Raw genomic sequence first — 25,147 nt, forward strand, 5'->3', positions numbered from 1 at the left:
ATGGCATCTCTCCTGGACCAGGCTAGCCTGATAAAGACAGCTGCTATAGAGAAGGTGGTGGCCCCCATCGCAGTACACCTGGTCCACCTGGTTCTGCTGTGTGAGAGGGCAGAGGGACCAGAGCAGTTCACCCAGCTAGAGGGAGAAGCACAGGCTGTGGCCAGAGCCACCATGAACATGGCCGCCGTTGCCTACAGGTGGTGGGACCCTGCATTCCAATTCACTCTATCCTTTCTCTTAAAGTGTGTACTGCTTCCCTTGCATACATGTATTTAAAAAACAAAGGACAGGTAGTCTATAATAAATATGGTTGAATCTCCTTATAAAATATAATATACAGTAATAGTATTATTTGCTAGATTTATAATTTTAGGTTTTACTGTGTTCCCCAAATTTACAAGACAGGTATATTCTCTTGCTTCTACCTGGACTGGCTTCTTCTGGTCTAGCATGACACACATTTGTTGACTCCATCTGCTATTGCAAAACAGGAAGAATGTCTTATAGTCATCTGAGCAGGAATCGGTTAATTGAAGCCAGACTTTATTTTCTGAACTTAACAACATGCAAAGTTTGTCATGAACATCACATAGTGAAAAATATGAATACCATACAGAACTGTGAGTGCCCTGAGTAATAACAACAAGCCTGGAATCCAAACTGATATGCTCCATTTTACCAGAGCCTTTTATTGCATATAGAAATAGATGGCTCTGCTGATGGCTCATATCCGTTTGGTTTCCAGGCTAAATAACAACAACATTAAATGAAAACCAGGCTGTTTTTTTTCTCTCGCTCTTTTCCAAGACGTTCAGAAGCCACAGATGATGAGGTAATGAGAACAGAGATGTCATCCCTAGTGGAGCCGATGACTGTGTCTGGACAGCATGTCCTCCTGGCAGCCCAGAAACTCAATATCCAGCCTGGCCTAGCCGAGCACAGAGAGGAGCTCATCACTGCAACACAGAATGTTCTGCTAGGAGTGGTCAAAGTACAGTAACATTAGCCTATGTAGTGACATTTTACTTAGTCTGCAGGTCTGCAGGTACAATCATGGCCAAAGTTTTTGAGAATGACACAAATATACATTTTCACAAAGTCTGCTGCCTCAATTTGTATGATGGCAGTTTGCATATACAGTAATCCCTCGTTTATCGCGGGGGTTACGTTCCGAAAATGACCCGCGATAAGTGAAATCCGCGAAATAGAAAACTTTTTTTTTTTTTACAATTAGCAACTATTACATGTATACAAATACAGTGACTCACGTGTAGGCCGTTTCACTGCTCTTCAGACTGGGCCGCTGCATCCTGACTGCGCTCTGCAGTGTTCTCTTCTTCTGAAGCCCGCGGTGCAGGTGTGTTTGTTCGGGAGAAGAACATAGTGATAGGCAGCTGTTGTCGCTCTTTTTTCTTCTTTGCAAAAAGATCCTTGTACACCGACATGCCACCATCGATTACGTTGGAGAACTGTAATGAACGGCTCATCAAAGGGTCCCATTCCTCAGCTACTCGCTTAAGTTCAGTGGCCATTCGCACCATGGTTGCTAAGCGACCAAGCGTTAGTCCTTCCTCCTCATCTCTCGTGTCCTCTTCTCCCTCTTCTCTTTCATCGTCGCTTTGTGGCTTTGTCATTTCTGCCAGCTCTGCATCGACAAAATGATAGCACAATTCGTAGCATGTTTTGATACAAGAAGCGGGAGTGAGTTTTTAGCGAATCAGAATGCAGAGCACAATGCACCAAAAAAAAAAAAAAAATGCATTATGAAAATCCGCGAAATAGCGAATCCGCGATAAGTGAACCGCGAAGTGGCGAGGGATCACTGTACTCCAGAATGTTATGAAGAGTGATCAGATGAATTGCAATTAATTACAAAGTCCCTCTTTGTCATGCAAATGAACTGAATCGCAAAAAAACATTTCCACTGCTTTTCAGCACTGCCACAAAAGGACCAGCTGACATCATGTCAGTGATTCTCTCGTTAACACAGGTGTGAGTGTTGACGAGGACAAGGCTGGAGATCACTCTGCCATGCTGATTGAGTTCGAATAACAGACTGGAAGCTTCAAAAGGAGGGTGGTGCTTAGAATCATTGTTCTTCCTCTGTCAACCATGGTTACCTGCAAGGAAACACGTGCTGTCATCATTGCTTTGCACAAAAAAGGGCTTCACAGGCAAGGATATTGCTGCCAGTAAGATTGCACCTAAATCAACCATTTATCGGATCATCGAGAACTTCAAGGAGAGTGGTTCAATTGTTGTGAAGAAGACATCAGGGCGCCCAAGAAAATCCAGCAAGCGCCAGGACCATCTCCTAAAGTTGATTCAGCTGCGGGATCGGGGCACCACCAGTACAGAGCTTGCTCAGGAATGGCAGCAAGCAGGTGTGAGTGCATCTGCACGCGCAGTGAGGCGAAGACTTTTGGAGGATGGCCTGGTGTCAAGAAGGGCAGCAAAGAAGCCACTTCTCTCCAGGAAAAACATCAGGGACAGACTGATATTCTGCAAAGGTACAGGGATTGGACTGCTGAGGACTGGGGTAAAGTCATTTTCTCTGATGAATCCCCTTTCCGATTGTTTGGGGCATCTGGAAAAAGCTTGTCCGGAGAAGACAAGGTGAGCGCTACCATCAGTCCTGTGTCATGCCAACAGTAAAGCATCCTGAGACCATTCATGTGTGGGGTTGCTTCTCAGCCAAGGGAGTGGGCTCACTCACAATTTTGCCTAAGAACACAGCCATGTATAAAGAATGGTACCAACACATCCTCCGAGAGCAACTTCTCCCAACCATCCAGGAACAGTTCGGTGACGAACAATGCCTTTTCCAGCATGATGGAGCACCTTGCCATAAGGCAAAAGTGATAACTAAGTGGCTCGGGGAACAAATCACCAATATTTTGGGTCCATGGCCAGGAAACTTCCCAAACCTTAATCCAATTGAGAATTTGTGGTCAATCCTCAAGAGGCGGGTGGACAAACAAAAACCCACAAATTCTGACAAACTCCAAGCATTGATTATACAAGAATGGGCTGCCATCAGTCAGGATGTGGCCCAGAAGTTAATTGACAGCATGCCAGGGCGGATTGCAGAGGTCTTGAAGAAGAAGGGTCAACACTGCAAATATTGACTCTTTGCATCAACTTCATGTAATTGTCAATAAAAGCCTTTGATTCTTATGAAATGCTTGTAATTATACTTCAGTATTCCATAGTAACATCTGACAAAAATATCTAAAGACACTGAAGCAGCAAACTTTGTGAAAATTAATATTTGTGTCATTCTCAAAACTTTTGGCCACGACTGTATACTGCGTTATGGTGAAGTTATAAGAATTGTTATGACTTTTCATTGTAAGACTTGTGATGAGCATGAATGAACCCATTATAATGTGTTATAATCATTAACTGTTCTTCGTATATACAAACGTATGAATATTAAACAACATACAGTATCTGTTTCCAGGTTGGTTCACATAGTCGTAGAACAACATATGTAATTGGAAAAATTACAACTATCTGAAAAATATGTGGAGAGTGTTCAAGAAAACCCTTTATAACCCTATAAAGCATGTTGTATAACATTATCATATTCATTATAAAATGTAATATTATTAAAGTAAACCCTCCAAAAATCATAATTATCGATTATTTATATTTCTATGTCATCTAGATACTTTCAGTGGAAGATGATGCAACAGTGAGAAAGACCGTAGCGGCTACAGACTGGGTGTTGGACTGCCTATCCTCTCTAGCTTCCTCCCTGGACATCCTGTCTCTACTGAAGGCCTTCCATCCGTTCACTGAGGCCCTGGTTCTCCTGAACAACCTGGTAGTGAAGCGGGCTGAAGCCCTGCAGGTAAGGGGAGGGAACGTGCTCAACTCTTAGCCTGGTCAAGCAGACTGATCGTTTCACTTCAATTGTCAATTGAAACAGAGTGTGAGCTATCGTGAGATCAGGCTACTCAACTCCATCCTCTTGTGTAAAAATAGTGAAAGGTTGTTTGCAGTCAACAGTCTGTAACAATGAAAAAAAGAGGACCAGCTAAGCACTCACTCAATGTACCTGTAGTTGCAATTGAAGTCTTTGTTTATCTTCTGTTTTCCTACAGGATCCTAGGCAGACGGAGCACTTGCACAACTCTTTGGACTCCTTGAGGAAATGCATCTCTATGCTTCACACGGCTATGGTCACCACTATCAAACACCCAACCAGTGAGCAGGCCCAAGCCTCCAAAACGTACATTCTGGACAAGGTGAAAAGCACTGTGAAAGACATTGTAACTACACTCGAGAGTTATTGCCGTAGAGGTGGTGTTGCCTTAGGTCCGTGTGGGTACTACATTGACAGGCGTGATGGTTTGATAAGGCTCCTGGCGAGTTCTTCCTCCTCTTCCTCGATCAGTAACGTTGACAGCCTCTTAAGAGATCTTGTGTTCCACTGCATGGTGGTGGCCAACTCCTCACAAAGGGAGCTTCAGCACTGTGTGGTGGATCATTGTCGACATGTCCTACATCTCTGGTCAGAAATGTCCAGGCTTGTAAAGCTTCCAGAGAATCCTGATGATGATAACCTGAACCAGCATTTACAGAGTATCTGTTTTTCACTGATGCAGCAAATCCAGAATCTTGACAGTGCTATGATGACTGCAGTTCTATATCAAGTTCTGGACACGTTTGTTACAGGGTCAAGTCCACTCGAAGATCTGGTGAATATGGTTGGACAAGTCTTGGAGAATGATTCAGTTGAAGAGTTGCCGGTAGATCCAGTTTCTATCCATGTATTGCTCATGGATCTTCTTTCACAGGCTGATAGGATGATACAGGTTGCAAGTTTCATCTCGGCTTTCGCCACGGATTCTAAGAGTCTAGAAAATGTGGAGAACTCAAGGGCATGCCTCACGTGTCTGAAGGCTGAGATCAAACCTCTCGCACTGGAGTTGGATAAAGACGGTTCAGACTTAGAGAACTGCTTTGAGGCCGTGCAGAAACTCCACGATCAGTGTGAGAGATGGGAAGAGGAGACCGGTCAGCTGCAGGATGCTCTTTGTGACATCATCGATGTTAGAGAATTCACTAGCTTGGCAGTTCACGAGATGGCTAACGACCAGTGTGGATGCGACGCGGCGTATAAAGCCCAGAACCACAAACTGTTCAGAAAGCATGCTGATGACCTTATCTCCCACACAAAACAGGTGGTTCACTCTGTTAGAAGACACGTAGACAAGAGTGACAATCCCATCTACCGCAATGGACTCCTAGTTCTGTTGAAACAGGTTGAAGCGTCACAGGCCAAAGTGGTCGGATCTGTCAGAGACATGTGCTCTGGTTCCAGTCTTGATGTGAATGTATACTCTGTCTTTTCAGATCACGCATTTGTGGTGATTCAGCACTTTAGAGTGTTAAGAGAAGGGCTGGATGGACAGCAACATCCACACCTCCTCAGTCCACTGCGAGAGGATGCACGCCAGAGCATAGTCTCATCCTCAGTCCAAGCAACCAATCAGGTTCAAGGATCAGCTATGGATCAGGAAATAAGAGACCTTGGCCTTCAGTTTCCTGTTCTAGATGTTTCAGAAAGGGATTCACCAGTTGAATGTAAAGTTGAGTTCTTAGAAAAAGAAATTAGAGAGCCTATGATGGCAGACAAAGACTTCAATGATGATTTAAAGGGGCCAGCTGTTTCAGGTGAAGCGAATCCAATCCCAAAGCCTCTTGATTTCGACCTTTTGCCCCTCTTGTATAAGGTTGTGACTGTGACTAAAGAAAAAGATGTAACAGTCCTCAGCAAAGCCTGTACAGGAGTTCTCAAGCTTTCAAATTGTTACGCTCAGGCTGCGAAAGAAGCTTCAACTATTGTTGACGCTGTCGATAGTCAGACATTGGATATCTTCAGATCAGAGTTAGTGGCCCTGACGCCTCAGTTAGTCCAGACAGCTCAGGAGACTGCAATGAGCTTAGCTATGAACACGGACAGTCTCTACAAACACAGTACACTGTTCTCTGACCTGATCAACAACATCAGGAAAGTCCTCTTACCAGCTGCTGGAACCTGGTACCACGCCGTTTATTCAATGTTTCAAGGTCGTCCACGAAACATGTCAGCCACTGCCATTTCTCAGGAACTCAGCAAAGTCATGAGTTGGTGTGCCGATGTGGTGCAGCTGTTGACGTCGTCTGATATAACGCCACCAAGTGACTGTCAGGAGAGCTTTACAGTTTTGTACAGCAAGCTGAACAAAGCCCATAACAACACAAGAGAGCTGACAGAACTTGCTAGCTCATCAACATCAGGTCAGGCAGATGAACTTGAGGGGCCTTGTATTCTGTGGGCACTGTCAGTCCAAGTTTTACTGAATTCTTTGGATAAGATTTTAGGAACAAGGGAAATGTTGATGAGACAGTTGACCCCTCAGAAAAGGTTGGCGGCCATGTCCGAGAACTCACTGCGAATCCAAGAGGCAGCGAGACTGACTAGCGTGAATTGTAAAAGCGCCTACAAAGTGAAAACGTTGACACAACTTCAGGAGGAATTAAAGACTCTCACTGAGGCATACTTACAGGTAGCTGAGGACCTCTGCATTGTATCTCTCTCAGGTGTCCTCCAGTTTGCCAGGTCAGAAGTTCTACAAAGACAGCTTCTGATTAAAATGAGGGTGCTATCCGGCCACTTGAACAAAGCAAATAAGGACTATGTCACCGCAATTCAAAACATCGTAAACATTGCTTATAAGGCTTCCAAGCACCACAAAGATAACAAGACATCCAAGGAGGCCCAAGAAACATTTGAGACTGCTGCAGAGTTGCTTTTCGAGAACGCCAAAGCTGCTACCAAGAGCGTTGAAGACTGTTTCAACTACATTCGCAACCCTCGTGCTCGGATTAACCTGAGGTCCATCAACGATCATCTGTCCTTCCAGATCTCTGATATAGTGAGCCGAGCCAGGCTGGTAGTGGAGACCCACTGTGTCTACGACACTCTCAGTCTGGAGATCCAGATACAGTGCTGGTCGGCCAAGGCTCGCTTTTTAGCCGAGGAAATCTATAAGGTGGATGGGCTAAGCCAGGAGGCGAAGGAACACGTCAAGGTAGAGTTAACTTAGCTCTTTGTTGTTTATATTCCCCTTGTTTTCTTTGTTTAAAAGCACACACTGTAACACTTTGAGATTATTATACAAATAAAATCATGTTATAAAATGCATGTGTTATTATTATGAAGGTTGGTCTGCAGGGTGGAACACCAGGAGATTCCAAAGAAGGGATGACTGAGAGCAATCTTTCTCCTACTCTGAAGAAGCTTGATTACCAACCAGACATTGCACCCTGGCAGACAACCAATCCAGAGAATTTAAATACCACAGAACAGAATTCCAGTATCTGTGGTGCAACGCCCAAATATGAACCTGCGATGGCAACAAAACAATATGTGAGTATTGAATAGCTGATACTTTAAATATTTTAACTACATAGATACAATATCATCTACTTTTGTATTGTACGGTATTTGAGATTTTTCTGTGAGAATTATATTCACATTATATAGAGTATATACATTTGAAGTCGGAAGTTTACATACACTTAGGTTGGAGTCATTAAAACTTGTTTTTCAACCACTCCACAAATTTCTTGTTAACAAACTATAGTTTTGGCAAGTCGGTTAGGACATCTACTTTGTGCATGACTGTAACGGCTTTCTTCTGTGGACGAAGGAGAGGACCAAAGCGCAGCGCGGTTAGTGTTCAACATGTTTAATAACGACGATAAACATGAACACTACAAAAATACAAAACAATAAATGTGAAAAACCAAAACAGTCCTATCTGGTGCATAGACACAAAGACAGAAGACAACCACCCACAAAACCCAACACAAAACAGGCTACCTAAATATGGCTCCCAATCAGAGACAAACGACTAACACCTGCCTCTGATTGGGAACCATATTAGGCCAAACACAGAAACAGTAAAACTAGACAAACAACATAGAATGCCCACTCAGCTCACGTCCTGACCAACACTAAAACAAAGAAAACACAAAAGAACTATGGTCAGAACGTGACAATGACACAAGTCATTTTTCGAGCAATTGTTTACAGACAGATTATTTCACTTATAATGCACTGTATCACAATTCCAGTGGGTCAGAGGTTTACATACACTAAGTTGACTGTGCCTTTAAACAGCTTGGAAAATTCCAGAAAATTATGTCATGGCTTTAGAAGCTTCTGATAGGCTAATTGACATAATTTGAGGTATACTTGTGGATTTATTTCAAGGCCTACCTTCAAACTCAGTGCTTCTTTGCTTGACATCATGGGAAAATCAAAAGAAATCAGCCAATACCTCTGAAAAGAAATTGTAGACCTCCACAAGTCTGGTTCATCCTTGGGAGCTATTTCCAAACACCTGAAGGTACCACGTTCATCTGTACAAACAATAGTACGCAAGTATAAACACCATGGGACAACACAGCCGTCATAACGCTCAGGAAGGAGACGTGTTCTGTCTCCTAGAGATGAACGTACTTTGGTGCGAAAAGTGCAAATCAATCCCAGAACAACAGCAAAGGACCTTGTGAAGATGCGGGAGGAAACGGGTACAAAAGTATCTATATCCACAGTGAAACGAGTTCTATATCGACATAACCTGAAAGGCACCTCAGCAAGGAAGAAGTCACTGCTCCAAAACCACCATAAAAAAGCCAGGCTACGGTTTGCAACTGCACAAAGATCATACTTTTTGGAAAAATGTCCTCTAGTCTGATGAAACAAAAATAGAACTGTTTGGCCATAATGACCATCGTTATGTTTGGAGGAAAAAGGGGGAGGCTTGCAAGCCGAAGAACACCATCCCAGTTACACCAGCTACACCAGCTCTGTCAGGAGGAATGGGCCAAAATTCACCAAAATTATTGTGAGAAGCTTGTGGAAGGCTACCTGAAACATTTGACCCAAGTTAAACAATTTAAAGGCAATGCTACCAAATACTAATTGAGTGTATGTAAACATCTGACCCACTGGGAATGTGATGAAAGAAATAAAAGCTGAAATAAATCATTCTCTCTTCTATAATTCTAACATTTCACATTCTTAAAATAAAGTGGTGATCCTAACTGACCTACGACAGGGAATTTTTACTGGGATTAAATGTCAAGAATTGTGAAAAACTGAGTTTAATGTATTTGGCTAAGGTTTATGTAAACTTCCGACTTCAACTGTACATTAGATTATATATAGAGTGCACATTTATTGAAAATAAAAAACAGATACCTTATTTTAGTATTTAGTATTCAGTATTCAGACCCTTTGCTATGAGACTCAAAATTGTGCTCAGGTGCATCCTGCATCCATTGATTATTCCTGAGATGTTTCTACAACTTGATTGGAGTCCACATGTGGTAAATTCAATTGATTGGACATGATTTTGAAAGACACACACTATTTTAGGTCCCACAGTTGACAGTGCATGTCAGAGCAAAAACCAAGCCATGAGGTTGAATAAATTGTCGCAGAGCTCTGAGACAGGATTGTGTCAAGGCACAGATCTGGGGAAGAGTACCAAAAAATGTCTGCAGCATTGAAGGTCCCCAAGAACACAGTGGCCTCCATCATTCTTAAATGGAAGAAGTTTGGAACCATTAAGACTCTTCCTAGAGCTGGCCGCCCAGCCAAACTGATTAATCAGGGGAGAAGGGCCTTAGTCAGGGAGGTGACCATGAACCCGATAGTCTCTCTGACAGAGCTCCATAGTTCCTCTGTGGAGATGGGAGAACCTTCCAGAAGGACAACCATCTCTGCAGCACTCGACCAATCATGCCTTTATGGTAGAGTAGCCAAACGGAAGCTACTCCTTAGTAAAAGGCACATGACAGCCTGCTTGGACTTTGCCAAAAGACACCTAAAGGACTCTCCGACCATGAGAAACAAGATTCTCTGGTCTGATGAAAACAAGATTGAACTCTTTGGCCTGAATGCCAAGCGTCACGTCTGGAGGAAACCTGGCACCATCCCTACTGTGAAGCATGGTGGTGGCAACATCATGCTGTGGGGGTGTTTGTCAGCAGCAGGGACTGGGAGACTAGTCAGGATCGAGGGAAAGATGAACGGAGCAAAGTACAGAGAGATCCTTGATGAAAACCTGCTCCAGAGCACTCAGGAACCCCGACTGGGGTGAAGGTTCACCTTCCAACAGGACAACAACCCTAAGCACACAGCCAAGACAACGCAGGCGTGGCTTCCGGGCAAGTCTCAATGTCCTTGAGTGGCCCAGCCAGAGCCCGGACTTGAACCCAATCGAACATTTCTGGAGAGACCTGAAAATAGCTGTGCAGCGACGCTCCCCATCCAACCTGACAGAGCTTGAGAAGATCTGCAGAGAAGAATGGGATAAACTCCCCAAATAAAGGTGTGCCAAGCTTATCGCGTCATACACAAGACTCAAGGCTGTAATCGCTGCCAAAAGTTATTCAACAAAGTACTGAGCAAATGGTTTGAGTACTTATGTAAATGTAATATTTCAGTTTTTTTTTTTTTTTATACATTTGCAAAAATTTCAAAAAAAATGTTTTTGCTATGTTATTATGGGGGATTGTGTGTAGATTGATGAGGGGGAAAAAACAATTTAATTAATTTTAGAATAAGGATGTAAGGTAACAAAATGTGGAAAAAGTAAAGGGTTCTGAATACTTTCCAAATGCACTGTATACGTTCACATCTTTCTTTGCAGGATGCCCCAAGGTCTGCATTCTTCAGAGACACCCTATCCCTGACTTACTACACCCCTTCCCTCACCTACACCACAATCACCCCATCTCTTACCTACACCGCCTTGTTCCTCAAACAAGAGACAGACAGGTGGGATGCTCGGGGCAACCGTATCGTCCAGGTAACCAGGGAGATTGCAGACCGGATCTACCACATGGCCCAGTACCTGAGGAGGAAAGGGCCCATACTGGTAATGGCAATCAATCAATCAATATATATATTTTTCACAAACTCGATAGGTGCAGTGAAATGTGTGGTTTTACAGGGTCAGCCATAGTAGTAAGGCGCCCCTGGAGCAAATTAGGGTTAAGTGCCTTGCTCAATGGCACGTCGACAGATTTATCACCTTGTCGGCTCAGATATTTAATCTTTTGGTTACTGGCCCACGGGCAAGGTGGTTTAATTTATTTATTTTCATGGTTGGACATAAAAGACTGTAAAAACACCAGGAAATCAGCTCCAAGTGATTTTAATTTAACAAATCTGTTCCCAAGTATTCCCAAACATAATAGAGAGACACGTGATCGTATATAAATGTAATCAATGTTATAGTGAAATATTATATCTGTTTGGGCTTCTTGCAGTCAATTTGCAGTCTACAAATTATTTGTAACTATGCTCTAACCGCTAGGCTACCTTACACCAATAATCAATCTGTTTATTGTATTTAGTGCAGTCAGGATGAATTCTGATGCCTGAATATTTGCTATTTATTTGTCCGGATTAAGCATTTTCTTAAAAGTATATGGACACCCCTTCAAATGAATGGATTCAACTATTTCAGCCGCACCGTCATAGGGTGCCACCTTTCCAACAAGTCAGTTTTCACATTTCTGCCCTGCTAGAGCTGCCCCGGTCAATTGTAAGTGATGTTATTCTGAAGGGGAAACATCTAGGAGCAACAACGGCTCAGCTGCGAAGTGGTAGGCCACATAAGCTCACATAACGGGACTGCCGAGTGCTGAAGCGCGTAGCGTGCAAAAATTGTCTGTCCTCGGTTGCAACACTCACTATCGAGTTCCAAACTGCCTCTGGAAGCAACGTCAGCACAAGAACTGTTCGTCGGCAGCTTCATGAAATGGGTTTCCATGTCAGAGCAGCCGCACACAGGATTAAGATCACCATGCGCAAAGCCAAACATTGGCTGGAGTGGTGTAAAGCTCGTCGCCATTGGACTCTGGAGCAGTGGAAACGCGTTCTCTGGAGTGATGAATCACGCTTCACCATCAGTCAGACGGACGCATCTGGGTTTGGCGGATGCCAGGAGAACGCTACCTGGCCAAATGCATAGTGCCAACTGTGGAGGAGGAATAATGATCTGGGGCTGTTTTTCATGGTTCGGGCTAGGCCCCTTAGTTCCAGTGAAGGGAAATCTTAACGCTGCAGCATACAATGCCATTCTAGATTATTCTGGCTTCCAACTTTGTGGCAACAGTTTGGGGAAGGCCCTTTCCTGTTTCATCATGACAATGCCCCTGTGCACAAAGAGGTCCATACAGAAATGTTTTGTCAAGATCGGTGTGGAAGAACTTGACTGACCTACACTGAGCCCTGACCTCAACCCCATCGAACACCTTTGGGATGAATTGGAACGTTGACTGTGAGCCATGCCTAATCGCCCAACCTCACTAATGCTCTTGTGGCTGAATGGAAGCAAGTCCCCGCAGCAATGTTCCAACATCTAGTGGAAATGTTTCCCTGAAGAGTGGAGGCTGTTATAGCAGCAAAGGGGGGACCAACTCCATATTAATGCACATGATTTTGGAATGAGGTGTTTGACGAGCAAGTGTCCACATACTTCTGGACATGTAGTGTTGATCTATATTACAGAGCAAAGAGATGTTTGTCAGCACAGCAAAAGGCGTGGTCTCGAATTGCCAATACATCACCCACTTTGTGAAGGTCATATCAAACCACTGTCTGGACAAACAGTGTACTGCTGAACTGTCTCTCAGAGTGGAACAGATTCTCACCATCACCAACCAACTCACTATCATCTCCAGGTGAGCGATCAATCATTCAAACCAATCAATTCAATGTATTTATGAAACACCTTTTACACCAGCAGATGTATTACAATATAGACAACTTATGTAGACGTTACCTTCCCAACAAGAAACATTTTGCCTTATGGAATAGCAGTCCAAATACCTGAATATAACTTGTGGGAGTCCCTCAAGGGTCCATACTTGGTCCCTTCCTATTCTAATTTACATCAATGATCTTCACCTCGTTTCCAGTTCTGTATTTTTCATCCTGTTCACTGATAACAATAATGTATTTATATTATACAAACATCCACAGAATCTAATATCCTAAATTAGATCAGAACTAATTCAAGTTACATACATCTATTTCCACAGTGTTAATGCATTGACCCCAGGAAGCAAGTCTTCAGATGAGATCCTTGTGAAGAATGCCCAGAACCTGCTTCAGATAGTTCTGCATGGGGTCAGAGCAGCAGAGACAGCCTGCATCAAGGTAATAACCACTACCGGGAGATGTACAGATTCACTGTGGGAGATGTATACATTCCCTGCCCCATAAATGTATGGATTCCCTGGTAAACCTGTACATTTACAATTGATAGGGAATGTATATATTTCCTGGTAAATGTATAGATTTCCCGATTTTACACATTTACCATAACAGATAGCAATCTGCCAAACAGGGTTTGAGACAGCCGGAGCCCAACTCAGATGGGGTGGAGGCAGCAGCGCTCTGTTTCCAGTGGAAGAGGAACCTACAAATGCACCGAGCCCAGCAGAACTGTAACTCAGACACGGATGATCTTGGCCTGAGGAGAACCTCCCAGCACAGAGAATCCCCCAGCCTGGCCCCTCCTATGCACATACAGAAGCAGGGATTCAAGTGAACGTGTCAAACCCCATGGACTGGACACCAGGAACTACTTGTTGCTACCATGTAAACATATGGATCATGTCCACGGGACACACAACTTTGGGGAAATGTAATGAAATAAGACTTCCAGTGTCCAGCACTTTGTTCCTATGACAAAGGTTTTGTGACCACATTTCGTAAAATACTAGATATGTTAGCAAGCACATGATGTGCAATGCATTACACTTCACAGAAATGTTTGGCTGTAAAGGCTATTTTGAAAATACCAAAAAGCTTAATATCAAGGAATGTGAATTTGAAATATTTTGGACATCAGAGCAATCTTGAGGGAATCCTATTTGTGTCAGAAAAGGATGTTCATATGATAGGTAAGATATACAAAACCTGCAGAGAGCCTATCCGACTGACAATCTCGGACAAAAAAAATATAATCTATTGTAACCAAGACTAAAAAATAACTGATATTGGTACAAGATTGAGGGAATTTTGGAACATAACTAACGAAATTACAGTTAACAAAAATGTACGCTTAATCCAGTATAAACTAATGTTTTAAATTTATTACACGAGACAAAATTCACAAATTCTACAGCACAATGGCAGAGTCATGTCTTAAGTGTAAAACGAACAATGACTCAATAATTCATGCCTTCTGGGAATGCTATAAAGTCCCAAAGTTATTGGCAGAGTTAGAAAGTTGTCTGTCAGAAGTATTACAATGTAAATGTACTTTTAATCTATCTGTCTGCATATTTCAAGACATGGCATATGAGGGTGCAGTGAGATACCCGATGGGTTGGACGATATTTTTCTCGTCAATTATCTTGAAAAAAACGTATACTTACAAACTGAAAATCAACCAATCCTCCATCGTTAACACAATGGAAAAGTAAAATCCTTTATTATCTAAATGTTGAAAGTGGTGGGTGAAGGAGAAACAAAATGATGCAGTTTGAGGCCATGTGGTCTGGCGGAGAGTGTTGCTGGAGATGGGGGTGTGAGAGGGTGGTTCTAGGCAGGGCTGATGTTGTGGATGTTTCTGACTGTATATTGTTGTTTGCATATGGATGTTATGTATTGGAAAAAAAGAAGGGAAAAAAGAGGAATATAAGTAATGTACATGTCCTTTGGCTATACATAAATACATCTCACAACATAAAGATGTCATATATGGATTATTATTTTTAAGACACTGCTTAAAAAGGCATTTCAACATGATGAGCATCTTTGAGTTTGACCGTTTAGACAATATTTGATCAACCATATTGACATTATAAAACAAAACAAACATGACATAACCCAGATTACACCATTCATAAAAAACACTGCGTTTATGATACAAAACAAGCCATTTAAAATGTGACCTAATAGCATATAATAAAAATAAGTTCAATTCAGTCAATCTCAAATGTAGCACCATACATAATCACACAAAATGGACCAAATGAAACCCATGTTACACCCACTTTCAATATTCTTATTTCTTAACCACCATAGTGAGCATGGAACACAAATGTAAAAGTGTCTGTAAATAATATTAAAATATAAGATCAAAAGGAAAAATAACTGAGATTCTAGGTTTACTTAGTGTTCTGGTATATAGGACTGTATTGTTTGTTTTTTAAATGTTCATTTTTTTCAAAGGGTGTAGACCTAGCCGAAAATACTGTACTGTTTCATAAAAAAAACATTTTAATACAGTTCCTTAATATTACATATTTTGATATGAAAGTTAAACCCTTAATACTGTCCATATCTTAACTCCCTTTCAAAGACCAATAACATCCCTATAGACTTAAGATAGTTATACTGTACATAAACCAAGTCTTTGCACAGCCAGCATCTACCCTACTGTCTATGCTGCCATGACTGGTAGCCTTATACTGTATAATAACATGATCAAATGTCTGTGTCTTGAAGCGACAGACAGGGACTATCTCTATCAATGTACAATACATTTAGTGACAAGTGAGTCTATTCTCAACAGATCCTGTAGAACAGACAGTTTTATATACAGGTGAAATAAATATGTAAAGCTCAATAATAATGATACATACAAGTTTCTAATAAATGTACAGAACATACAGTATATTTTACTAGGTTGTCAATATATTTAGAAACATTGCAACACAGGAGTGTTTTTATATATTTCAAAATAGGAGTATTTACTGACTGATGAGTATTTACTGACTGAAAGGGGAGGCAGTGGGGTCGAAGGTCTTGAATACGTCTTTCAGCGGCCTATCGTCTTCTGTCTCCTCCTTCTCCTTTCCTTCCTCCATCTTCTCCTCCTCTTCTCCCTTCTCCAGCTCCTTCTCCTCCTGCTGCTTGGTCTCCTTCTCTACCTGTTTGACCTGTCTGGGGTCTATGTAGGGGGGCCTGATCAGGCCTGCCAGGGCCTGGATGGGTAGGTGGTGGACCGCGGGGGCGGAGGATTTGACTGGGGAGCTGGGAGGCTCCGACCCTGACGTTGTCACTGTAGGAGCAGAGGAGAGGGTAGGAGGTGGACGACTTTTGGACCCAGACCCATCCATGGCGGTCTCGGTACCGCCCTTGACATCCTGTGTGGATACAGACCCTCCAGATCGCTGGGTTGGCGAGAGCGAGGATGATGGTGGAGTTTTAGTGTTAGTGTTTTCTCTCTTGGCTGGTAGTTTGAGGATCCCAGTCTTCCTCTGGGGCTCTGTCTCATCCCGCTGGCCCAGCTGCGGTGCCTGGTTTCTGGGGTCATAAAGGCTGATGCCCCCTAGCAGGGTGGAGGTGGTGGGGCTCTCTAACCCACCACCGGAGGAGGACAGACGCCCTGGGGCGTACGGACACAGCTTCTCTGGCTTCTCAGCCTCAGATTTAGATGGAGCTGGCGCCGGGGCTGAAAATGTTAACGTAGTGGTTTTGGAGGAAGAGGTTCCACTAGCACTGCTCCTCTGCAACCTGGGGTCTCCTCCAGCACCACCTCCTCTCTCCGTCTCCCTCAGGATAGGGAGCTTAGTGTCCACACTACCTGACCGACCTATCCGAGGGTCCACACCCAGGGCCTTGTGTTGCCTGGGATCCAACAACCTCTCTGTTGACCCCCTGGGCTCCAGTGTCCTGGAGGGGAGCCTGCCTAGTCCAACCCCCACACCCAGCACACCCTCCTTCAGACGGGCAGCGACCAGGCGAGGGTCCATGTGTGGAGGGGTGGTGGAGGTGGTTATGGTGGAGTGGTCAGGGGATAAAGTCCTGGTCCTATTGTTGGTTCGGTTCATCTGTGCGTCAGCGATGAGGGGCGGTAGAGGTAGATTGATGGAGTGCTCCTGTTTGGGCACCAGTGAGGGGATGAGATCCTCAGCTGACCAGACCACGGTTGAGGCGTAGGCCGGGCGCTGTAACACAACGTCTACACGGATGTGGCTGAACTGCTGCAGCTGGCAGCGTGGGTCGCGGAGCATCACCCCTAAAAGTTAATTTCATCAACATTTGAAATATTGTTATGGACAACAAAGTTTTATATTCTATTCTATTTAATTTCATTCACATGGCAGATGTCAGTAGGACTCTGAATTGTATGATGAATACAAATATAAAAAAGATGAAATACTAGGCTAGAAAACAACAACAGCAGCTGCAGCAGCATTCAAAAGAAATAGGCGTTTAAAATATTAGGGTTATACCTGGGCAGGAATCCAACGGGATGAGAGCAGCCCGCTCTCTTAGCTCCCTCTCTCCATCCTCATCCTCCTCTCTGGCTGGAGCCTTATTGTGGTGGTGCTGGCGATGGTGGTGGAGCTCTGGTTTGAAGGAGTTGGGTGGCTCCAGGGGCCTCACCTTATTAGATTCGATTCAAACACTTTAATGTCATCAAAAAGGAGATTGGTTTTTCAGCATAAAAGCTCAATACAAAGTAACAACAACAGACATGCACCAGCATTAAACAGTAGGCTAGATATCTATACCTTCCTGGGGTCCCTGGCCTGTCTGGGGCCCCCGCTGGAGTCGGGCTCTTTCCTCATGTTGTCTGGTGGTCTCTGGCGGGGGTCTGCTGCCTTCATACGGGGGTCGCTGGGTGGGGCCCGCTCCTTCTGGAGCCTGGGGTCTCCAGGGGCCAACTGGGGAACAGAGGGGTGTTTGATGGACTGTGGCCCCTGCTGGAGCTTCTCATTCTGTTTCTTCAGAGACTTAAGAATGGCCGTGACACAGTTCCCATCCTCGTCATCACTGGAGTACCAGTTAGTAGAGTCATCTGAAATGTGTAGAGCGGGGATCATCAACAAGATTCAGCCAGGGGCCAATTTTTTCTTGAGTGGATGGTTGGGAGGCCAGAACATAATTACAAATAATTTGTAGACTGCAAATTAACCGCAAGAAGCCCAAGCAGATATATTTGACTAAAACATAACAATTTCAAACCTGGATTACATTTATATACGATCTTGTATCTCTCTATTATGTGTGGGAATACTTGGGAAAAGATTTCTTAAATTAAAATAACTTGTTTATAAGCCTCCCGGGTGGCGCAGTGGTCTAAGGCTGTGCCACCAGAGACTCTGGGTTCGAGCCCAGGCTCTGTCGCAGCCGGCCGCGACCGGGAGGTCCATGGGGCGACGCACAATTGGCCCAGCGTCGTCCAGGTTAGGGAGGGTTTGGCCGGTAGGGATATCCTTGTCTCATCGCGCACTAGCGACTCCTGTGGCGGGCCGGGCACAGTGCACAGTACACCAGGTCGCTAGGTGTACGGTGTTTCCTCCGACACATTGGTGCGGCTGGCTTCCGGGTTGGATGCGCGCTGTGTTAAGCAGTGCGGCTTGGTTGGGTTGTGTTTCGGAGGACCCATGGCTCCCGACCTTCGTATCTCCCGAGCCCGTACGGGAGTTGTAGCGATGAGACAAGACAGTAACTACTAACAATTGGATACCACGAAAAAGGGGGTAAAAATAAAAAAAATTACTTGTTTATTGTCTTATGTCCATTTATGAAAAAATAAATAAAACAAATATTGGCGAGCCAAATAAAACCACCCGCGGGCGGCCGCCAGTAAGTTATGTTCATGACAGTTGGGGAACCCTGGTGTAGAGCATGTAAGTTATGTTCATGACAGTTGGGGAACCCTGGTGTAGAGCATGTAAGTTATGTTCATGACGATTATACAGTATAAGCATGATTTAAGTATTACCAAGCAAGTGCAACCAAGCATACTGTGCAATATCTGTGAAATGTGTACCCTAGTTATTAAATGGTCATATTTGGTGATGAGTACAAGACTGTTTCACTTTGCTGTAAATAAATAATCCTTCACACTCACCTTTAGGGGTCTTGCCACCTTGTTCCTCAAAACCTTGTGGCTCACTGCCTTGCTGCTGCTGTAGGTGTAGGAGCAGGGCCTTCTGTACTGCAGGGGGTAGGCCCTGCATCTGGGACAGCATTTGGGAGTCAGGGCTCCCCTGCTGTTGGGAGGTGTTCTGACTGAAAGGCATACCCATGTCTAATGGAGAGAGGAGGTGGGGAGATATGAGGAAGAATATGCAGAGAGTGAGAGGTTTTAATGAATCAACATCTGCTAACACATCGAAAGAACTGAATATAAAAAAAGGAAAGCTATAACACAACAGAATAGAATATGGTCATTGCTTGGAGCATTTAGACTGAAAAACCCACATACTGTAAATAATTAAATCCTTGACATAACAAATTGATGGCTATTATCTGCATTATCTGCTTATTCCTTACTATAAGAGACATTCATCCATGTATCATTGTAAAACCAACCTCCTTGGCCCATGGCCTGAGCCTGGTTCCTGAAGAAGTTGTTAAAGAACTCTGCAGGGTTTTGGCCCACGGCTCCCATGGTTTGGAACGGCACGTTCATGTTCTGAAGCATCTGCATGGGATCTGGGAATGGAGGGAACGGTGGAGGGGGCCTCTGGAGGTTCATGTTCATATTGGGGTTCAAGTTCATATTGGGTCGGTGACCCAGGAAGGGTGGTGGCGGACCTGGAGGCAGGAATAAACAGCAAATGAGAGGTTTTAATTAATCAAACTCTACATATGCATTGAGAGAACCCAATATATAGAGGAGAAAGCTAGTAAATACCTGGAGGTGGTGGCATGGGGAACCCATGGGGTGGTTGGTGTTGGGGGTGCTGTCCAGGGGGGTTCTGCTGTTGCTGCATTGGTGGCCCAGTGTGGGATGGATAGGGAGGAGAGGGACCCCCCAAGGAGCCAGGGGGAGACCCCGGAGGGAGGACAGGGGGTGGGCCATTGGGTCCACTCTGCTGCATGTTGTCATCGGGACCCCCTCCACCAAACTCATCACCCTGAAACTGGCCTCCAGACTGACAGTTGAAGTTGGATCCACTGCAACCCCCAAAAATATGCATTAATTAATTCAGGGGATTGTTTTATAAATTTAATGGGATTTAATGGGATAATAAACACAGTGTACAAAACATTAAGAACACCTTCCTAATATTGAGTTGCACCCCCCCCCCCCCCCCCCCTCAATACATTGGGCAGCAACTCAAGAAGGTGTCGAAAGTATTCCACAGGGATGCTGACCCATTGTAACGATTCTCTAGCTCTTCCTCCTCCTCGGACGACTAAACAAAATAACAAAACAAATGTAGACTGACCTGAACGTAAGAACTTACATGAAACGAAGAACGCACGAACAGGAAAAACAGACTACACAAAAGAACGAACGTACAAACAAACCGAGACAGTCCCGTGTGGCGCGACAAACACAGACACAGGAGACAACCACCCACAACAATCAATGTGAAAACACCTACCTTAATATGGCTCTCAATCAGAGGAAATGAAAACCACCTGCCTCTAATTGAGAACCATATCAGGTCACCCTTTACCAACATAGAAACACATAACATAGACTGCCCACCCAAACTCACGCCCTGACCGTCAAACACATACAAAATAACAGAAAACCGGTCAGGAACGTGACATAACCCCCCCCTCAAGGTGCGTACTCCGAACGCACCACCAAAAGTCTAGGGGAGGGTCTGGGTGGGCGTCTGACCACGGTGGTGGCTCAGGCTCTGGGCGAGGTCCCCACCCCACCATAGTCAATCCCAGCTTACGTCTTCCCCTTAGAATGACCACCCTCATTTTACACCCACTTAATTTAAAGGGTAACCTTAAGATAAGGGGCAGCACCGGGACAAGGGGCAGCACCGGGATAAGGTAGAGATAGCTCAGGACAGAGAGGTAGGTCAGGATAGAGAGGTAGCTCAGGATAGAGGGGCAACTCCGGACTGAAGGGCAGCTCCGGACAGAGAGACAGCTCTGGACTGAGGGGCAGTTCTGGATAAATAGCAGCTCTGGGCTGAGGGGCAGCTCATGGCTGGCTGACGGCTCTGGACGCTCATGGCTGGCTGACGGCTCTGGACGCTCATGGCTGGCTGACGGCTCTGGACGCTCATGGCTGGCTGACGGCTCTGGACGCTCATGGCTCGCTGACGGCTCTGGACGCTCATGGCTGGCTGACGGCTCTGGACGCTCATGGCTGGCTGACGGCTCTGGACGCTCATGGCTGGCTGACGGCTCTGGACGCTCATGGCTCGCTGACGGCTCTGGCAGATCCTGTCTGGTTGACGGCTCTGGCAGATCCTGTCTGGTTGGCGGCTCTGGCAGATCCTGTCTGGTTGGCGGCTCTGGCAGATCCTGTCTGGTTGGCGGCTCTGGCAGATCCTGTCTGGTTGGCGGCTCTGGCAGATCCTGACTGACGAATGGCTCTAGCGGCTCCTGACTGACTAACGGCTCTGACGGCTCGGGACAGACGGGCGGCTCTAATGGCTCGGGACAGACGGATGGCTCAGACGGCACTGGGCAGACGGATGGCTCAGATGGCGCTGGGGAGACGGATGGCTCAGATGGCGCTGGGGAGACGGATAGCTCAGATGGCGCTGGGGAGACGGATGGCTCAGATGGCGCTGGGGAGACGGATGGCTCAGATGGCCTTGTGCAGACGGATGGCTCTGGCCGGATAAGGCGCACTGTAGGCCTGGTGCGTGGTGCCGGAACTGGAGGCACCGGGCTAAGGACACGCACCTTCAGGCTAGTGCGGGGAGCAGGGACAGGGCACACTGGACTCTCAAAACGTACTATGGACCTGGTGCGTGGTACCGGCACTGGTGGCACCGGGCTGAGGGCACGCACATCAGGACGAGTACGGGGAGAAGGAACAGTGTGTACAGGGCTCTGGAGACGCACAGGTGGCTTAGTGCGTGGTGCCGGAACTGGAGGCACTGGGCTGGAGACACGCACCATAGGGAGAGTGCGTGGAGGAGGAACAGGGCTCTGGAAACGCACTGGAAGCCTGGTGCGTGGTGTAGGCACTGGTGGTACTGGGCTGGGGCGGGGAGGTGGCGCCGGAAATACCGGACCGTGCAGGCGTACTGGCTCCCTTGAGCACCGAGCCTGCCCAACCTTACCTGGTTGAATGCTCCCCGTTGCCCGACCAGTGCGGGGAGGTGGAATAACCCGCACCGGGCTATGTAGGCGAACCGGGGACACCATGCGTAAGGCTGGTGCCATGTAAGCCGGCCCGAGGAGACGTACTGGTGGCCAGATATGTAGGGCCGGCTTCATGACATCCGGCTCAATACTCAATCTAGCCCTACCAGTGCGGGGAGGTGGAATAACCCGCACCGGGCTATGAACACGTACAGGAGACACCGTGCGCTCTACTGCGTAACACGGTGTCTGCCCGTACTCCCGCTCTCCACGGTTAGCCTGGGAAGTGGGCGCAGGTCTCCTACCTGCCCTTGGCCCACTACCTCTTAGCCCCCCCCCCCCCCCCCCCCCCCCAATAAATTTTTGGGGTTTCTTCGCGGGCTTCCAGCCACGTCTCCTTGCTGCCTCCTCATACCACCGCTCCTGGGCTCTCGCTGCTTCCATCTCCTCACGAGCGCGGCGATATTCCCCAATATGAGCCCAGTGTCCTTTTCCCTCCAATACTTCCTCCCAAGTCCATGAGTCCTGATTATTTGGCCTCTGCTCGAACTCACACTGCTTGGTCCTGGTTCGGTGGGTGGTTCTGTAACGATTCTCTAGCTCTTCCTCCTCCTCGGACGAGGAGAGGAGAGAGGGATCAGAAGACCAATGTGCAGCGTGGTAGTTATAGGACATAATGAATTTATTGAACAAGACAAAAAACAAACTATACTTGATACTAAACAAAATAACAAAACAAATGTAGACTGACCTGAACGTAAGAACTTACATGAAACGAAGAACGCACGAACAGGAAAAACAGACTACACAAAAGAACGAACGTACAAACAAACCGAGACAGTCCCGTGTGGCGCGACAAACACAGACACAGGAGACAACCACCCACAACAATCAATGTGAAAACACCTACCTTAATATGGCTCTCAATCAGAGGAAATGAAAACCACCTGCCTCTAATTGAGAACCATATCAGGTCACCCTTTACCAACATAGAAACACATAACATAGACTGCCCACCCAAACTCACGCCCTGACCGTCAAACACATACAAAATAACAGAAAACCGGTCAGGAACGTGACACCCATGTTGATTCCAATGCTTCCCACAGTTGTGTCAAGTTGGCTGGATGTCCTTTGGGTGGTGGACCATTCTTGATACACACGGGAAACTGTTGAGCGTTAAAAACCCAGCAGCGTTGCAGTTCTTGACACAAACCGGTTCGCCTGGCACCTACTACCATACCCCATTCAAAGGCACTTACATTTTTTGTCTTGCCCATTCACCCTCTGAATGGCACACATACACAACCCATGTCTCAATTGTCTCAAGGCTTAAAAATCCTTCTTTAACACTGATTGAAGTGGATTTAACAAGTGACATCAATAAGGGATCATAGCTTTCACCAGGATTCTCCTGGTCCGTCTATGCAATGGAAAGAACAGGTGTTCCTAATGTTTTGTGCACTCAATTGTGTGTGTGGTTGTATATACACAATACCAGTGAAAAGTTTGGACACACCTACTCAATCAAGGGTTTTTCTTATTTTGACTATTTTCTACATTGTAGAATAATAGTGAAGACATCAAAACTATGAAATAACACATATGGAATCATGTAGTTACCAAAAAGGTTCCTCAAATTTTCCAGATTGACTGACCTTCATGTCTTAAAGTAATGATGGACTGTCATTTCTCTTTGCTTATTTGAGCTGTTCTTTCCATAATATTCAGTATACCACTCCTACCTTGTCACAACCCAACTGATTGGGTCAAATGTATTAAGAAGGAAAGAAATTCCACAAATTAACTTTTAACAAGGCACACCTCTTAATTTAAATGCATTCCAGGTGACTACCTCCTCATGAGAGAATGCCAAGCGTATGCAAAGCTGTCATCAAGGAAAAGGGTGACTACTTTGAAGAATCTCAAATATAAAATATATTTTGATTTGTTTAACACTTTTTTGGTTACTACATGATTCCATATGTGTTATTTCATAGTTTTATTCTACAATGTAGAAACAAATAAATAAAAAATAAAAACCTGGAATGAGTAGGTGTGTCCAAACTTTTGACTGGTACTGTATTTATCACAGAACAGCGCAAACTGGCTCTAACCAAAATAGAAAGAGGAGTTGGAGGCCCCGGTGCACAACTGAGTAAGAGCATGGACATACACTACCGTTCAAAAGTTTGGGGTCACTTAGAAATGTCCTTGTTTTTTAAAGAAAAGTACATTTTTCCCCCATTAAAATAACATAAAATTTATCAGAAATACCGTGCAGACATAATGTTGTAAATGAAGAGGCGACTCCAGGATGCTGACCTTCTAGGCAGAGTTAAAAAAAAGAAGAAGCCATATCTCAGACTGGCCAATAAAAAGATTAAGATGGGCAAAAGAACACAGACACTGGACAGAGGAACTCTGCCTAGAAGGCCAGCATCCCGGAGTCGCCTCTTCACTGTTGACGTTGAGACTGGTGTTTTGCGGGTGCTATTTAATGAAGCTGCCAGTTGAGGACTTGTGAGGCGTCTGTTTCTCAAACTAGACACTCTAATCTACTTGTCGTCTTGCTCAGTTGTGCACCGAGGCCTCCCACTCCTCTTTCTATTCTGGTTAGACCCAGTTTGCACTGTTCTGTGAAGGGAGTAGTACACAGCGTTGTACGAGATCTTCAGTTTCTTGGTAATTTCTTGCATGGAATAGCCTTCATTTCTCAGAACAAGAATAGACTGTCGAGTTCCAGAAGAAAGTTCTTTGTTTCTGGACATTTTGAGTATGTAATCGAACCCACAAATGCTGATGCTCTAGATCAGGGGTGTCAAACTCATTCCACGGAGGGCCTAGTGTCTGCAGGTTTTTGGTTTTTCCTTTCAATAAAGCCCTAGACAACCAGGTGTGGGGAGTTCCTAACTAATTAGTGATGTTAATTCATCAATCAAGTACAAGGGAGGAGCGAAAACCCGCAGACACTCGGCCCCCCGTGGAATGAGTTTGACACCTGTGCTCTAGATACTCAACTAGTCTAAAGAAGGACAGTTTTATTGCTTCTAATTAAAACAACAGTTTTCAGCTGTG

The 25,147-nt window shown here is 45.2% G+C and overlaps 2 protein-coding genes across 2 annotated transcripts in view; one reads left to right on the plus strand and one right to left on the minus strand.

Moving 5' to 3' along the window:
• On the plus strand, window positions 1–14,863 carry LOC120029406. The gene is made up of 10 exons (XM_038974626.1): window positions 1–242; window positions 808–991; window positions 3,671–3,856; window positions 4,110–4,253; window positions 4,806–7,085; window positions 7,217–7,423; window positions 10,722–10,949; window positions 12,590–12,762; window positions 13,123–13,240; window positions 13,431–14,863. The coding sequence occupies exons 1-10, from the start codon at window positions 1–3 to the stop codon at window positions 13,632–13,634; spliced, it is 3,966 nt and encodes a 1,321-aa protein (XP_038830554.1). The 3' UTR covers window positions 13,635–14,863.
• The window catches only part of LOC120029407 (zinc finger CCCH domain-containing protein 6), a 19,409-nt gene continuing 9,045 nt past the window's right edge, over window positions 14,784–25,147 (minus strand). Inside the window, exons 10-15 of the mRNA XM_038974627.1 lie at window positions 19,692–19,954; window positions 19,367–19,591; window positions 18,903–19,082; window positions 17,557–17,843; window positions 17,275–17,428; window positions 14,784–17,057 (exon numbers count right to left, since the gene is read on the minus strand). Of these exons, the coding sequence (XP_038830555.1) occupies window positions 15,805–17,057; window positions 17,275–17,428; window positions 17,557–17,843; window positions 18,903–19,082; window positions 19,367–19,591; window positions 19,692–19,954 (2,362 nt within the window). The 3' untranslated portion in view covers window positions 14,784–15,804. The remainder of the gene's footprint in view (window positions 17,058–17,274; window positions 17,429–17,556; window positions 17,844–18,902; window positions 19,083–19,366; window positions 19,592–19,691; window positions 19,955–25,147) is intronic.

The sequence above is a fragment of the Salvelinus namaycush genome, chromosome 35 (genome assembly GCF_016432855.1).
Source record: "Salvelinus namaycush isolate Seneca chromosome 35, SaNama_1.0, whole genome shotgun sequence".
Classification (NCBI taxonomy): Eukaryota; Metazoa; Chordata; class Actinopteri; order Salmoniformes; family Salmonidae; genus Salvelinus; species Salvelinus namaycush.

Excerpts from the sequence above, each read along its gene's own strand:
- LOC120029406 (XM_038974626.1), top strand. The coding sequence starts at position 1 with ATGGCATCTCTCCTGGACCAGGCTAGCCTGATAAAGACAGCTGCTATA. Across the intron at positions 992-3,670 it reads TTCTGCTAGGAGTGGTCAAA|ATACTTTCAGTGGAAGATGA; the intron begins GTACAGTAACAT and ends TATGTCATCTAG. Across the intron at positions 4,254-4,805 it reads AAACGTACATTCTGGACAAG|GCTGATAGGATGATACAGGT; the intron begins GTGAAAAGCACT and ends CTTCTTTCACAG.